This window comes from Physella acuta, unplaced genomic scaffold (assembly GCF_028476545.2).
Source record: "Physella acuta isolate Inbredline_101_S28 unplaced genomic scaffold, ASM2847654v3 ptg000557l, whole genome shotgun sequence".
NCBI lineage: Eukaryota > Metazoa > Mollusca > Gastropoda > Physidae > Physella > Physella acuta.
The window spans coordinates 222501-237582 of record NW_026732076.1 but is presented as its reverse complement, the minus strand read 5'-3'; the positions used below and the strand labels follow the sequence as shown (position 1 = coordinate 237582).

At 39.3% G+C, this 15082-nt stretch overlaps 1 protein-coding gene across 8 annotated transcripts in view; it reads left to right on the top strand.

The window, feature by feature from the left end:
* Positions 1 to 15082, top strand: part of LOC131946386 (EF-hand calcium-binding domain-containing protein 14) — a 50998-nt gene that overhangs the window by 14880 nt on the left and 21036 nt on the right. For 5 of the 8 annotated variants that reach the window (XM_059307110.1, XM_059307113.1, XM_059307111.1 and 2 more), the window contains exons 3-8: positions 144 to 289; positions 4732 to 4871; positions 6260 to 6358; positions 8400 to 8480; positions 11072 to 11119; positions 13666 to 13746. In XM_059307110.1, the coding sequence (XP_059163093.1) occupies positions 144 to 289; positions 4732 to 4871; positions 6260 to 6358; positions 8400 to 8480; positions 11072 to 11119; positions 13666 to 13746 (595 nt within the window). The remainder of the gene's footprint in view (positions 1 to 143; positions 290 to 4731; positions 4872 to 6259; positions 6359 to 8399; positions 8481 to 11071; positions 11120 to 13665; positions 13747 to 15082) is intronic. The other 3 variants (XM_059307115.1, XM_059307116.1, XM_059307117.1) reach the window with 1 other exon arrangement.

Sequence of the window (15082 nt, the reverse complement as noted above, 5' to 3'; positions counted from 1 at the left end):
GCCAAAATTAATTTGAATAACCAATACCATTTTATTTATACAATTAAGAGCCAACTAAATTTTGATAATCAGTACCATTATATTTAGACAAATTAATGTTATTTAATTGAAATAATCAATACCGTTATATTTATACAAAATAGTCGGTGTTGCGTCTGTCAGAGCTTGGTAGCTAGAATCAGTCTTTTTCTAATCTGTCTGGCCTGTCTGAGCACATGTGTTGGATTGGTTTGGGTCCAGTGGCATATACGGCATGAGCTGAACATTCTAAGGAGTCAAGTACAAACAGGTACATACAATGCTCTTACATACTGGGGCTATTTTTTTAATAAAGGTTTCTCTTGAATACATTTTTTTCCATACATTACTAAAAGACTTCAAAACTCTTGAAGGCTGCCCACTTTGACTGATTGGTTCTGTAGACATTCAAATGTAATAGTATGTGTCACATGTTTTTTTAAAAGCTATTTTTAATCAAGGTTTTTTACATTACGGACATACATTAAATTGATTAAGTTAGGTTAGACAACTTCAGTTAAAAACTACACATAACTATAATGCTTAATTTTCATCTTAACTTATAATCATATAAAGATTTTCATGCAACTGCTTATATTTCTTATTTTGTGCTTCTATATATAGATCTATCTATCAGAAGGCAGATTTTAAGGTCAACTTAAGGAGGTTGTAGGTTCATGTGAAGGAGGTTTTGGGTTCATCAGAAGGGAGCAGTAGGTTCATCTGAAGGTGGTTGTAGGTTTATCATTATCATTCCTGTTGACCCTTTGTGGAGCATAAAGTTGCAATCACACCTCGTTACCCTACTTGGTTCTAGGCAATACCTCCAATTAGGGCCCCGTTCTTCCAGCTGCTTCAATGAAAGCTGACCTTTTCCATGTTTGTTATGGTCTGCCGACTTTCCTCTCTCCTTGAGCCTGTGATGTTGATAGGTGGTTTACACAAGGTGTGTTCTGGTGATGTTGATAGGTGGTTTACACAAGGTGTGTTCTGGTGATGTTGATAGGTGGTTTACACAAGGTGTGTTCTGGTGATGTTGATAGGTGGTTTACACAAGGTGTGTTCTGGTGATGTTGATAGGTGGTTTACACAAGGTGTGTTCTGGTGATGTTGATAGGTGGTTTACACAAGGTGTGTTCTGGTGATGTTGATAGGTGGTTTACACAAAGTGTGTTGAGCTGCATTTAAAACTGTCTGGAGGAGGGTTTGGGGGTTGTGTGTGCGGGGGGGGGGGGGGGGGGAGAAGAATACTGGTTTTTCTATATTTTTGTATGAATTACTTTTTTCTATTTCGTTCGGAGGTGAAAGGGGAAGAAACTGAAGAGATGCATAAAGAAAATGTATATACCTCTGGAAAGTGAATAATGAAATGAATTGTAATTCAGCTTTTAAAAAAGTCATTATGGGAAACTTAGAAAAGAAACATTTTATTGACCAAGAGCTTTGGAATGAAAAAAAAGGGTTTTGTTTTATGTACTGTCTATGTTTATACTTGTTTAAAATAACATAGATTACCAATACCTATTAGAAAAATTAAAACCAAATTATATACAGTATTAGTCAACTCAAAACCATATTAAATGTAGTCGCTGATTAAGAGACTTAAAATTAAGAGACTTAAAAGATTTAGTTTAAAACCCGGCTGTTCAATGGTAGTTATGTTGTTTTTATCTTTTAAAAACCCCTATTTCGGATGAGCATGGGTCTGACCACGCTAAAAAGACAGAAACAGGTGAACTCTACTCCACCTGCCCCGTGTCCCGCCAAGTCCCAATAGGCAACTTCATCATCAACATAAAAAAAAAAAATTAAGATTGACTTTGTGTGTCTCGATCCCGTACCACCTGCATGGTATCAATTACACTATCATCTCAGCTTTTTAGGCACCTGATTGCTAAGGAAGAATAAAAGACGATGTTAAGAAACTTAACTTACGGGAATAGGCCTATTCTTTCAAATTAAATTTCATCCAAATTAGTCAATTGAATAGCTAAACAAACAAAGATTTCTATAAAATAATTAAGGCCGAAATAGTTTAACATAGAAATTTATTATCTAAATCTATAATAGGCCACGTTCGCACATCTCTCTCTCTCTCTGTCCGCAAAATATTTTCGCCGGACATCACATCAGAATCTACAGCGATATATCGAGAACTTTTTACGGACTTTTGTTGAAAATAATATGTTAGATGTTTTAATGTATAACCACAATTTTATTTAAAGAAGAAAAATAAAAAATAAAGGCGTATTCGAATATAGAGAAACAGTATTATTTATGCAACCGGACAAGTGTATAAACTTGAACAAGAACGCATTTAACAATGACGTCGCTTATTGTTTACACTAAAACACTAAAACAAGAGCACGAAACTGATGACGTCATCTTCCGAGTTTAGAATTTTAAAAAATGAACTATTTCATTCAAATATGATTTAGAGCTATGTACGCTATGAAATGTAGACTACACAATACGATATTCTCGGCCTAAACTTAAAAAAAATATTTTATCTATTTGGATTCTAGATCTAGAGATTCTAGATCTAGACTAGATCTAAATCTACGCAAAAACTACACTTAGACGCTACGTCGCTAAGATCTATTCTAGATCTAGATTTAGACTCTATCTACTGTAGAATCTATTCCAAAAATAAATTTCTATAATAAACTTTTTCAGGACTTAAATATTTTATAGAAATCTGTGTTTGTTTTGCAATGAAACTAGCTAATTTTGGGTAAAAAAAATAATTTGAAAAAATATTCATATTCGTGTTAGTTATTTTTTTAAACACTTCTTTTATTCTCCATATTTTAAAAGGTACCTAATTAGCTGAGATGATAGTGTACTTGTTACCAGACAGGTGGTGTTGGATCGAGACACACCAAGTCAACCCTAATTTTTTTTTTTTTATATGTGAATATTCCTATTTTAGACTATAAAGAAATGAACTACTTTGGAAATCTTTGTTTATCTATGAAATTTGCTAATCTCTATAATATATGAAGCAAAGTTGTCGGGTGCCCGACATAGGGCACTTCCCGACGCCGCAGGCGCTTCAAATTTGTCAGGATTTTGCCTTGGGGCGACAGAACACGGGGGCCGGTGCCGGTTGGCCTAAAGGTCTGCGATGAGGGGGTCAAAACAGACCTTGACTGACCGGCGCCTTATATGAGCTATAAATCGAAAAAAGATTGTCCACGTAGGAACCTCTTCATAACTCCTGAGGTCGTAGACCGAACCTCGGGCGTATTAATTAAGCATTCAAATTCTCAATGTTTTTGAAAGCCTAAGCGAAGCTGGGCAGCATGCCTAGTTTGTTATAGATTCTAGAGTAGATAGTCTAAATGAAAATCTAGATCATAGCGTCTACGTCTAGTTTTTCCGTAGATCTAGTCTAGATCTAGAACCTCTAGAATATGCATTCAGTTTTTATTTTTCTTCTTTAAATAAAATTTAATTTATGTATTTAAAACATCTACCATATTATTTTCAACAAAAGTCCGTATCAAGTTCTCCATATATCACTGAAGATACTGATATGATAGCCTGTGAAAATATTTTGCAGACAGAGAGAGATAGAAAATTGCGCACATAAGCTTTTATATATTAGGATTTTCAATTCACCTGAAGATTTATCATAAAGAGGTTGTTAGTTCCTCAGAAGGAGTTTGTAGGTTTATGTGATAGAGGTTGTAGGTTTATGTGATAGAGGTTGTAGGTTCATGTGACCTAGGTTATAGGTTAATGTTACAGAGGTTGTATTTTCGTGTGACGTAGGTTATAGGTTCCTGTGGCGGATGTTTTGGGTTTATGTGAAGGAGGTTGTAGGTTCATATTGTAACTGGATTTAGAGCTACTTGTAATGCATCGAACTATGTTTGGTTTCACAATTGCAAGCCAATCATGGACTGATCATTGTATTATAGAGTTTAGATTCCAAACTAGTTATCTGGTTTTAGAACATATATTTTTATCTTATCTGGGTTTTATAAAAAAAAAAAAAAAGTTCTAATTGTTCTCATTACCTTTAATATCAATTACTATATTAATTTTTTAAAGCCAATTATAAAACAGTTATAAAAAACATTTCAATGATCTGCTTTTAAATGCACTGAAAAAAAAAATAAAGCAAACTTTCTTTCTTCTGGTCTGTCCGTCTGGTCTGTCTGTATGTGAACATGATAACTCAAGTACCATTTTAGTTAGGAGGATGAAATGTTATATTGAAGTATTAGATCCTATCTGTAGGCTTGGTTCAACTTTTGAGCAGACCAGGAGTAGTACTTTAAAATTACTCTATTGCTGATTTCTCAAAAACCTTTAGAATTTTATCATTTTATTAAGTTGCACATTCTAAGAATGTTTTGGGTAAATGTGTTAACTTAATAAACAAACTGTTTTGTAACAAACTTATCTCCCATTTTTATAGCCCGATTTCATAGGAAGGGTCATCCAAACCCTTAATGTTATATATCTGTGGACTGGACTCTTGTGGAGCTTGCAACCATACCTCTGGGTCTATGCTATTCTGGCTTACTGTTTAATAATAATATAACAACACAGTGGAAAGCTGGAGAGGCAATCTCAGGCACATTTGTTTTGTGCAGTGTTTTAATAGTTTTTTTTTATAATTTTTCGCATTAACTTATCCACTTTCCTCCTTGTGTTAGATTTATGAACAATGTGTATTTAAGTGTGAATGTTTGACTTTAGTGCAAGTGTCCAACACAGCAACACCAGACACCATCTCAAAGCTGGAAACCAGGGTGGAGAAGTTGGACAAAACACTGGCAGACATCAGAGCAGGAAGCTTGGAGGAATTACTCAAGAATACAACTGATCTTAAAGCTAAGGTTTGCAATCATTCTAGTTTACCTTTGCTGCTCTCATTACTACCATGTCTACTTGATATTTTGATGTGAACTGGATAGGCTGTCATGAAATTTGTTCATAGAAATGTTTGAAAGTTTAAGAATGACCCACTTACTTTTGGATCCATCAGGACTTTTAAACCCTGACCCTAGAGAATTTTTGTCTTTATAATGTCCTAATCGTTAGATTATTGTAGTATAACTTAAAGTGTTCTACGATTCAGACAATTGTCATAAAACCAAAATTTTTTTGGATCTGTAAACATTGTAGCTGTAATTGTTTTTTGTTTTTCATAAACATGGCAGACATGCCTACTGTCCAGCCAAAAGAGGAATTGTTCTGCTCAATTACAAAAATCAAATCTTATTCCCCCATTCCGATTTTGACGAAGTTTGTTCTGCTAAATATATATATTGAATGGGCTGTATACAAATGTATATATTGAATAGGCTTTATACAAATGTATATATTGAATAGGCTGTATACAAATATATATATTGAATAGGCTGTATACAAATGTATATATTGAATAGGCTGTATACAAATGTATATATTGAATAGGCTGTATACAAATGTATATATTGAATAGGCTGTATATAAATGTATATATTGAATAGGCTGTATACAAATGTATATATTGAACATGTTGATAGACTGGAAAATGTCAGCTGCCAAGTTTGTGGGAGTTTTAAAAATAAAAATAAAATTTTGGAAATATTCTGCGTAATTTATATTTATAGAAAAGGAATAATAGCAAATTAAATTAGACAGAAGATAAGATTTTAATTAAAATAAGTAGTAGGAAATTATTTCCAATGCACCAACAAAAAAACTAAAAATAATTTGAAAATTTCATTGATGATGCTTTTAAGTTAGCATTTGTTGTTGATGAAAATTTCATTGATGATGCACTTTAGTTAGCATTTGTTGTTCATGCGCCCTACCTATTGCTAGTACACAGCAATGAATCCATAATAGTTTAAGCTTATGATAACACAAAATAAATCTAGTTTTAAATCAAACAAATAGACTATGGTGTTTTAACAGCTGAAGTTATGATTTTAAAATGTAGTGGGGGGAAGGGTACATGGTTTTTAATGTATAAATTAGATTTAGATGCAGGCTTGATATTGAAACTATGTAACTATACTAAAACTCAACATAATACTGATATCAAGTACTAATTTGGATGTCAGGCTGTTTTGATTGCCAGTAGTAGGCATGTGTGACACTGATCTTGTAAATGTTGTTTTCGTTCATGCTGTTGTTCTTGTTGATGCTGTTGTAAATTTGGTGTTGCTAATGCTGTTGTAAACTTTGGTGTTATTCTGATTTTGTGCAATGAATAATCTGCTCTATTTGTGTTTAGATCGATGCACTGGAAAAGGCCAATAAAGAAATCTTAGCATCTGTGTCATCATCAAAACAGTACATGGACCTGCCTATCAAGTTCAAAGATTTGACTGATGTAAGTTGACCTTGAACTTTAATCTTAACAAGGAAACTGCCCTCATCACCTTTTTTTTGTTGGTCGACCTTTTTGCATTTTCCTTGTGAGTTCCATCTTTGTCTGCAAAAAGTTGTGCTGTTGTTTCTCATAGGTCTTCGTATTTGATGGTGTTGGGCAAGCAGATTCTGAGTATTTCTCTGAGACAGCTTTTTATACAGGTCCGTACTTGATCAGTGGTGGTCTTTGTGGTCCTCCAAGTGTTTGGAGTTGGTGGACATGGAGAGCTCGCTTCAGATGTTCTTTAGCTGTTTGAAGGCTGCTCTTGCTTTACCTATCCTTGCTTTAATATCCGCATCTATTTTTCCCCAATGGTCCAAAACACTACTTAAGAAGGTAATGCTTTTCTCCCATGGGGACTCCACCACCCATCCAGTGATAATATTTAATACTTTTTTTCTGTGTGGATGTCCAGAGCTGGGAATTTTAAAATAAAATTTCCCGACAGGGAAATCCAATAAATAGTGGGGAAATCTTCATAATATTTTTCATCCCCAAAGATTTGGACTTGGCATTATCATAGCCTAATGTAGTCTAGCCATTTCTTGTGGTTTAGAGTTAAGGCAAAAAAACTAGTCTTGAGGTATTGAAGCAAGCTTAAAAAAAAATTCATTCACCCACGATCTGCAATCATTAGTACAATTTCTGATGTATTCAGGGGTGCCACTTTTCTAGATTATCCCTCTCAGCAAAGTTTTGAGTTTAAAAATGGCAGGATTTGAAGTTACAAAACAGTTTTGACATTCTAGAAATCCTTTTTATTATTAGGACTGTTTTGACATTCTAGAAATCCTTTTTATTATTAGCACTGTTTTAACATTCTAGAAATCAGTTTTATTATTAGGACTGTTTTGACATTCTAGAAATCAGTTTTATTATTAGGACTGTTTTGACATTCTAGAAATCAGTTTTATTATTAGGACTGTTTTGACATTCTAGAAATCCTTTTTATTATAAGGACTGTTTTGACATTCTAGAAATCCTTTTTATTATTAGGACTGTTTTGACATTCTAGAAATCCTTTTTATTATTAGGACTGTTTTGACATTCTAGAAATCCTTTTTATTATTAGGACTGTTTTGACATTCTAGAAATCCTTTTTATTATAAGGACTGTTTTGACATTCTATAAATCCTTTTTATTATAAGGACTGTTTTGACATTCTAGAAATCCTTTTTTATTATTAGCACTGTTTTGACATTCTAGAAATCAGTTTTATTATTAGGACTGTTTTGACATTCTAGAAATCCTTTTTATTATAAGGACTGTTTTGACATTCTAGAAATCCTTTTTATTATAAGGACTGTTTTGACATTCTAGAAATCCTTTTTATTATTAGGACTGTTTTGACATTCTAGAAATCCTCTTTATTATTAGGACTGTTTTGACATTCTATAAGTCCTTTTTATTATAAAGACTGTTTTGACATTCTAGAAATCCTTTTTATTATTAGCACTGTTTTGACATTCTAGAAATCAGTTTTATTATAAGGACTGTTTTGACATTCTAGAAATCCTTTTTATTATTAGGACTGTTTTGACATTCTAGAAATCCTTTTTATTATAAGGACTGTTTTGACATTCTAGAAATCCTTTTTATTATAAGGACTGTTTTGACATTCTAGAAATCCTTTTTATTATTAGGACTGTTTTGACATTCTAGAAATCCTTTTTATTATAAGGACTGTTTTGACATTCTAGAAATCCTTTTTATTATAAGGACTGTTTTGACATTCCCATGCCTTACCGTAATGTTGCCACGCCCACACATTTTAAAAAGGCCATAGCTTAATTGTTATTGATGTTATGGGGGAAAATGTATTTATTGCTGGTATAATTGTTTCTGTAATTATTGAGGTTTGAAATCCAGTGAAGTTTGTGTTTGAATGTATTTCAGACTGTTGCTAAGAGTTTGAAATCCAGTGAAGTTTGTGTTTGAATGTATTTCAGACTGTTGCTAAGAGTTTGAAATCCAGTGAATTTTGTGTTTGAATGTATTTCAGACTGTTGCTAAGATTGGGAGTGATACAAGTCACCAGAGTTTATCTGTGGAGGCTTTAGACAAGAGAGTAGCCCAGCTAGAGGTAGGGAGCCTAGCAATTATTGGATTAATTCATTTTTTACCAGCAATAGTTGGATTCATTCATTTTTTTTTACCAGCAATTGTTGGATTCATTCATTTTTTATCAGCAATTGTTGAATTCATTCATTTTTTACCAGCAATTGTTGGATACATACATTTTCACTTCATTTTATTATGTGTATATTTTCACACACCTTTTCTGAAACTACACATAAACTCAATCAAATGATCAGCATAATTATTTTACCTCCATCTTGTTGGGTCTCCCTCCCTCCATCTTGTTGGGTCTCCCTCCCTCTTGTTGGGTCTCCCTCCCTCCATCTTGTTGGGTCTCCCTCACTCCATCTTGTTGGGTCTCCCTCCATCTTGTTGGGTCTCCCTCACTCCATCTTGTTGGGTCTCCCTCCCTCCATCTTGTTGGGTCTCCCTCCCTCCATCTTGTTGGGTCTCCCTCCCTCCATCTTGTTGGGTCTCCCTCCATCTTGTTGGGTCTCCCTCCCTCCATCTTGTTGGGTCTCCCTCCCTCCATCTTGTTGGGTCTCCCTCCCTGCATCTTGTTGGGTCTCCCTCCCTCCATCTTGTTGGGTCTCCCTCCCTCCATCTTGTTGGGTCTCCCTCCCTCCATCTTGTTGGGTCTCCCTCCCTCCATCTTGTTGGGTCTCCCTCCCTCCATCTTGTTGGGTCTCCCTCCCTCCATCTTGTTGGGTCTCCCTCCCTCCATCTTGTTGGGTCTCCCTCCCTCCATCTTGTTGGGTCTCCCTCCCTCCATCTTGTTGGGTCTCCCTCCCTCCATCTTGTTGGGTCTCCCTCCCTCCATCTTGTTGGGTCTCCCTCCCTCCATCTTGTTGGGTCTCCCTCCCTCCATCTTGTTGGGTCTCCCTCCCTCCATCTTGTTGGGTCTCCCTCCCTCCATCTTGTTGGGTCTCCCTCACTCCATCTTGTTGGGTCTCCCTCCCTCCATCTTGTTGGGTCTCCCTCCCTCCATCTTGTTGGGTCTCCCTCCCTCCATCTTGTTGGGTCTCCCTCCCTCCATCTTGTTGGGTCTCCCTCCCTCCATCTTGTTGGGTCTCCCTCCATCTTGTTGGGTCTCCCTCCCTCCATCTTGTTGGGTCTCCCTCCATCTTGTTGGGTCTCCCTCCATCTTGTTGGGTCTCCCTCCCTCCATCTTGTTGGGTCTCCCTCCATCTTGTTGGGTCTCCCTTCCTCCATCTTGTTGGCTCTCCCTCCCTCCATCTTGTTGGGTCTCCCTCCCTCCATCTTGTTGGGTCTCCCTCCCTCCATCTTGTTGGGTCTCCCTCCCTCCATCTTGTTGGGTCTCCCTCCCTCCATCTTGTTGGGTCTCCCTCCCTCCATCTTGTTGGGTCTCCCTCCCTCCATCTTGTTGGGTCTCCCTCCCTCCATCTTGTTGGGTCTCCCTCCCTCCATCTTGTTGGGTCTCCCTCCCTCCATCTTGTTGGGTCTCCCTCCCTCCATCTTGTTGGGTCTCCCTCCCTCCATCTTGTTGGGTCTCCCTCCCTCCATCTTGTTGGGTCTCCCTCCCTCCATCTTGTTGGGTCTCCCTCCCTCCATCTTGTTGGGTCTCCCTCCCTCCATCTTGTTGGGTCTCCCTCACTCCATCTTGTTGGGTCTCCCTCCCTCCATCTTGTTGGGTCTCCCTCCCTCCATCTTGTTGGGTCTCCCTCCCTCCATCTTGTTGGGTCTCCCTCCCTCCATCTTGTTGGGTCTCCCTCCCTCCATCTTGTTGGGTCTCCCTCCATCTTGTTGGGTCTCCCTCCCTCCATCTTGTTGGGTCTCCCTCCATCTTGTTGGGTCTCCCTCCATCTTGTTGGGTCTCCCTCCCTCCATCTTGTTGGGTCTCCCTCCATCTTGTTGGGTCTCCCTTCCTCCATCTTGTTGGCTCTCCCTCCCTCCATCTTGTTGGGTCTCCCTCCCTCCATCTTGTTGGGTCTCCCTCCCTCCATCTTGTTGGGTCTCCCTCCCTCCATCTTGTTGGGTCTCCCTCCATCTTGTTGGGTCTCCCTCCCTCCATCTTGTTGGGTCTCCCTCCATCTTGTTGGGTCTCCCTCCATCTTGTTGGCTCTCCCTCCCTCCATCTTGTTGGGTCTCCCTCCATCTTGTTGGGTCTCCCTCCATCTTGTTGGGTCTCCCTTCCTCCATCTTGTTGGCTCTCCCTCCCTCCATCTTGTTGGGTCTCCCTCCCTCCATCTTGTTGGGTCTCCCTCCATCTTGTTGGTTCTCCCTCCCTCCATCTTGTTGGGTCTCCCTCCCTCCATCTTGTTGGGTCTCCCTCCATCTTGTTGGGTCTCCCTCCCTCCATCTTGTTGGGTCTCCCTCCCTCCATCTTGTTGGGTCTCCCTCCATCTTGTTGGGTCTCCCTCCCTCCATCTTGTTGGGTCTCCCTCCCTCCATCTTGTTGGGTCTCCCTCCCTCCATCTTGTTGGGTCTCCCTCCCTCCATCTTGTTGGGTCTCCCTCCCTCCATCTTGTTGGGTCTCCCTCTTAATGTCTGGTATCCCTCCCTCTTGATCTATACATACATATCTATACATCTATACCTACATACAAAAACTATCAATTTGAATCCAATCCACAGGCTAAATCCAGTAATCCAACTAATCCAGTGAACTCAGTGGCTGATGAGGTAATTGATTCCTTCGTGAAATGTGTTGGTTACTGGGGAGTGTGAAATGTGTTGGTTACTGGGGAGTGGGAGATGTCTTGGGTTACTGGGGATTGGGAGATGTGTGGGTTACTGGGGAGTGGGAGATGTGTGGGTTACTGGGGAGTGGGAGATGTGTTGGTTACTGGGGAGTGGGAGATGTGTGGGTTACTGGGGAGTGGGAGATGTGTGGGTTACTGGGAAGTGGGAGATGTGTGGGTTACTGGGGAGTGGGAGATGTGTGGGTTACTGGGGAGTGGGAGATGTGTGGGTTACTGGGGAGTGGGAGATGTGTTGGTTACTGGGGAGTGGGAGATGTGTGGGTTACTGGGGAGTGGGAGATGTGTGGGTTACTGGGGAGTGGGAGATGTGTTGGTTACTGGGGAGTGGGAGATGTGTGGGTTACTGGGGAGTGGGAGATGTGTGGGTTACTGGGGAGTGGGAGATGTGTTGGTTACTGGGGAGTGGGAGTTGTGTGGGTTACTGGGGAGTGGGAGATGTGTGGGTTACTGGGGAGTGGGAGATGTGTGGGTTACTGGGGAGTGGGAGATGTGTGGGTTACTGGGGAGTGGGAGATGTGTGGGTTACTGGGGAGTGGGAGATGTGTGGGTTACTGGGGAGTGGGAGATGTGTTGGTTACTGGGGAGTGGGAGATGTGTTGGTTACTGGGGAGTGGAGATGTGTGGGTTACTGGGGAGTGGGAGATGTGTGGGTTACTGGGGAGTGGGAGATGTGTGGGTTACTGGGGAGTGGAGATGTGTGGGTTACTGGGGAGTGGGAGATGTGTGGGTTACTGGGGAGTGGGAGATGTGTGGGTTACTGGGGAGTGGGAGTTGTGTTGGTTACTGGGGAGTGGCAGATGTGTTAGTTACTGGGGGGTGGGAGATGTGTTAGTTACTGGGGAGTGGGAGATGTGTTGGTTACTGGGGAGTGGGACATGTGTGGGTTACTGGGGAGTGGGAGATGTGTTGGTTACTGGGGAGTGGGAGATGTGCTGGTTACTGGGGAGTGGGAGATGTGTGGGTTACTGGGGAGTGGGAGATGTGTTGGTTACTGGGGAGTGGGAGATGTGCTGGTTACTGGGGAGTGGGAGATGTATTGGGTTACTGGGGAGTGGGAGATGTGTTTGTTACTGGGGAGTGGGAGATGTATTGGGTTACTGGGGAGTGGGAGATGTGTTGGTTACTGGGGAGTGGGAGATGTGTGGGTTACTGGGGAGTGGGAGATGTGTGGGTTACTGGGGAGTGGGAGATGTGTGGGTTACTGGGGAGTGGGAGATGTGTGGGTTACTGGGGAGTGGAGATGTGTGGGTTACTGGGGAGTGGGAGATGTGTGGGTTACTGGGGAGTGGGAGATGTGTGGGTTACTGGGGAGTGGAGATGTGCTGGTTACTGGGGAGTGGGAGATGTGTTGGTTACTGGGGAGTGGGAGATGTGTGGGTTACTGGGGAGTGGGAGATGTGTTGGTTACTGGGGAGTGGGAGATGTGTGGGTTACTGGGGAGTGGGAGATGTGTGGGTTACTGGGGAGTGGGAGATGTCTTGGTTACTGGGGAGTGGGAGATGTATTGGGTTACTGGGGAGTGGGAGATGTGTTGGTTACTGGGGAGTGGAGATGTGTGGGTTACTGGGGAGTGGGAGATGTGTGGGTTACTGGGGAGTGGGAGATGTGTGGGTTACTGGGGAGTGAAGATGTGTGGGTTACTGGGGAGTGGGAGATGTGTGGGTTACTGGGGAGTGGGAGATGTGTGGGTTACTGGGGAGTGGGAGATGTGTGGGTTACTGGGGAGTGGGAGATGTGTGGGTTACTGGGGAGTGGGAGATGTGTTGGTTACTGGGGAGTGGGAGATGTGCTGGGTACTGGGGAGTGGAGATGTGTGGGTTACTGGGGAGTGGGAGATGTGTTAGTTACTGGGGAGTGGGAGATGTATTGGTTACTGGGGAGTGGGAGATGTGTTGGTTACTGGGGAGTGGAGATGTGTGGGTTACTGGGGAACAGATGTGTTGTTTTTTTGGAGAATCTGATAGAATCATTAAAATTGACTTAACATCAAAACCCTCTATCACACATTTTCATACCCCTGTGTATATATGTAAGCATATATATTATACATTTCCATATACATATACCAAAATTGTGTGCTGATAGAGTGGTTAGTATCTTCTGAATTGTGTTTAATATCATATTTTGGTATACACGTTTCATGTTTTCATTAAAATTATGTTTAATATTTTGTTATACACGTTTCATGTTTTCATTAAAATTATGTTTAATATTTTGGTATACACGTTTCATGTTTTCATTAAAATTATGTTTAATATTTTGGTATACACGTTTCATGTTTTCATTAAAGACATTTTTTTAAAATCCTGACCCTTATCAGTCCCTTTTGATCCTAACACTTTTTGAACTTGTCAGTTATTTTTACCCTTACCCTGATTTGAACTTTGATACTTTGACCTTTGGCAGTTATTTTTACCCTTACCCTGATTTGAACTGGATACTTTGACTGGTATTTTTATTGTTCAGGCAGCCAGTTTGAGGCAAGAATTGAAAGAAATTTTAGATGCCCAGGTTGCCAACATCACCCAAGATCTGGCGCAACATTTGGTACTTGTTTTATTTCAATCTTTTTAACATTTGGTACTTGTTTTATTTCAATCTTTTTAACATTTGGTACTTGTTTTATTTCAATCTTTTTAACATTTGGTACTTGTTTTATTTCAATCTTTAAAGCTCTCATTTAATTGTCAAATTAAATTGTGTATAGTTATTCTTGTGACTGAATATACTTTTTGTTTGAATATTGTATTTAGATTGCCTTTTTACTGAAACAAAATTATGTTTTATTTCTGTATTTGGTAGTGCTTATGTGTTCAACAGTAGAGGAAATATACTAGACACAGTTATATCCTCTCATATGCTGTTGAGGAAATAAACACTACTTATATCCTCTTACAGTTTAGAGGAAATAAGCATGTTGTTTATTTCCTCTAATATAGTAAATAAAGTGATAGTGATCTCTCCTTTCTCACATATTCTTAAATAGCATTAATGGGGATGGCAGTCCAACCATGCTTTACAAATTGAGTAGAAAAAAATTACACATGTGTATAAATGAAACATTGCTTTCCTTTTTTTATTTTTTGAGAAATTGGACAGATTCTAGAGAATAAGTACTTACACCTACTTATAAAATTTGGTCCACATAACTGAAACGGTTCTTAAATTATTGGTGTTTTAGAAACCAGAAATACAGGGTTCATGCTCAAAAGTTCCTCCTGGAATTTTAGGAGGCCGCAAGAACCCTGAAGAAAGTAAAGTATCACTTCTGGTTATCAGAAATCATTCAAAAGTTGATACAGAGCTACACATTAATACCCACCTAAAATTCTTCATCATAACTGAAATGGTTATGAAACTATCATGTTTACAGACATATAGACTAATTGCCAAAATCTTGATTTAGATTTTTTGCCAAAAAACCAAAAGGCCAACATTTCATGAATCAGTGAAATGTCTGATGTAAAAACAAAAAGGCCAACATTTCATGAATCAGTGAAATGTCTGATGTAAAAACAAAAAGGCCAACATTTCATGTGAAAAGTTCTCATCACTTGCTCATTGTAATCAATCCTATTATTTTCTTAGACTTACTCAAGCCCTAACTCTTACCAAAGCCTCTAAGATTTAATGCATTGAAAATTATTCTATTAAAAGCATTTCCCCCATAAATGAAACAAATATCCCACCATAGTTGTATTCATTTCCATCACTGAAACCTTCTTGATAGCCACTGTACCCTTGATTCTGCCACTTATGTAGTCCAGTTTTTACTTTCTCGTATACAAATGTATACAATGTATAGAGAAAATATTGTAATCGTGCAAAAAAACAAACATGAGATGACGTTTTACACCTCTCTGAGCCAGAAAAACATAGTTTT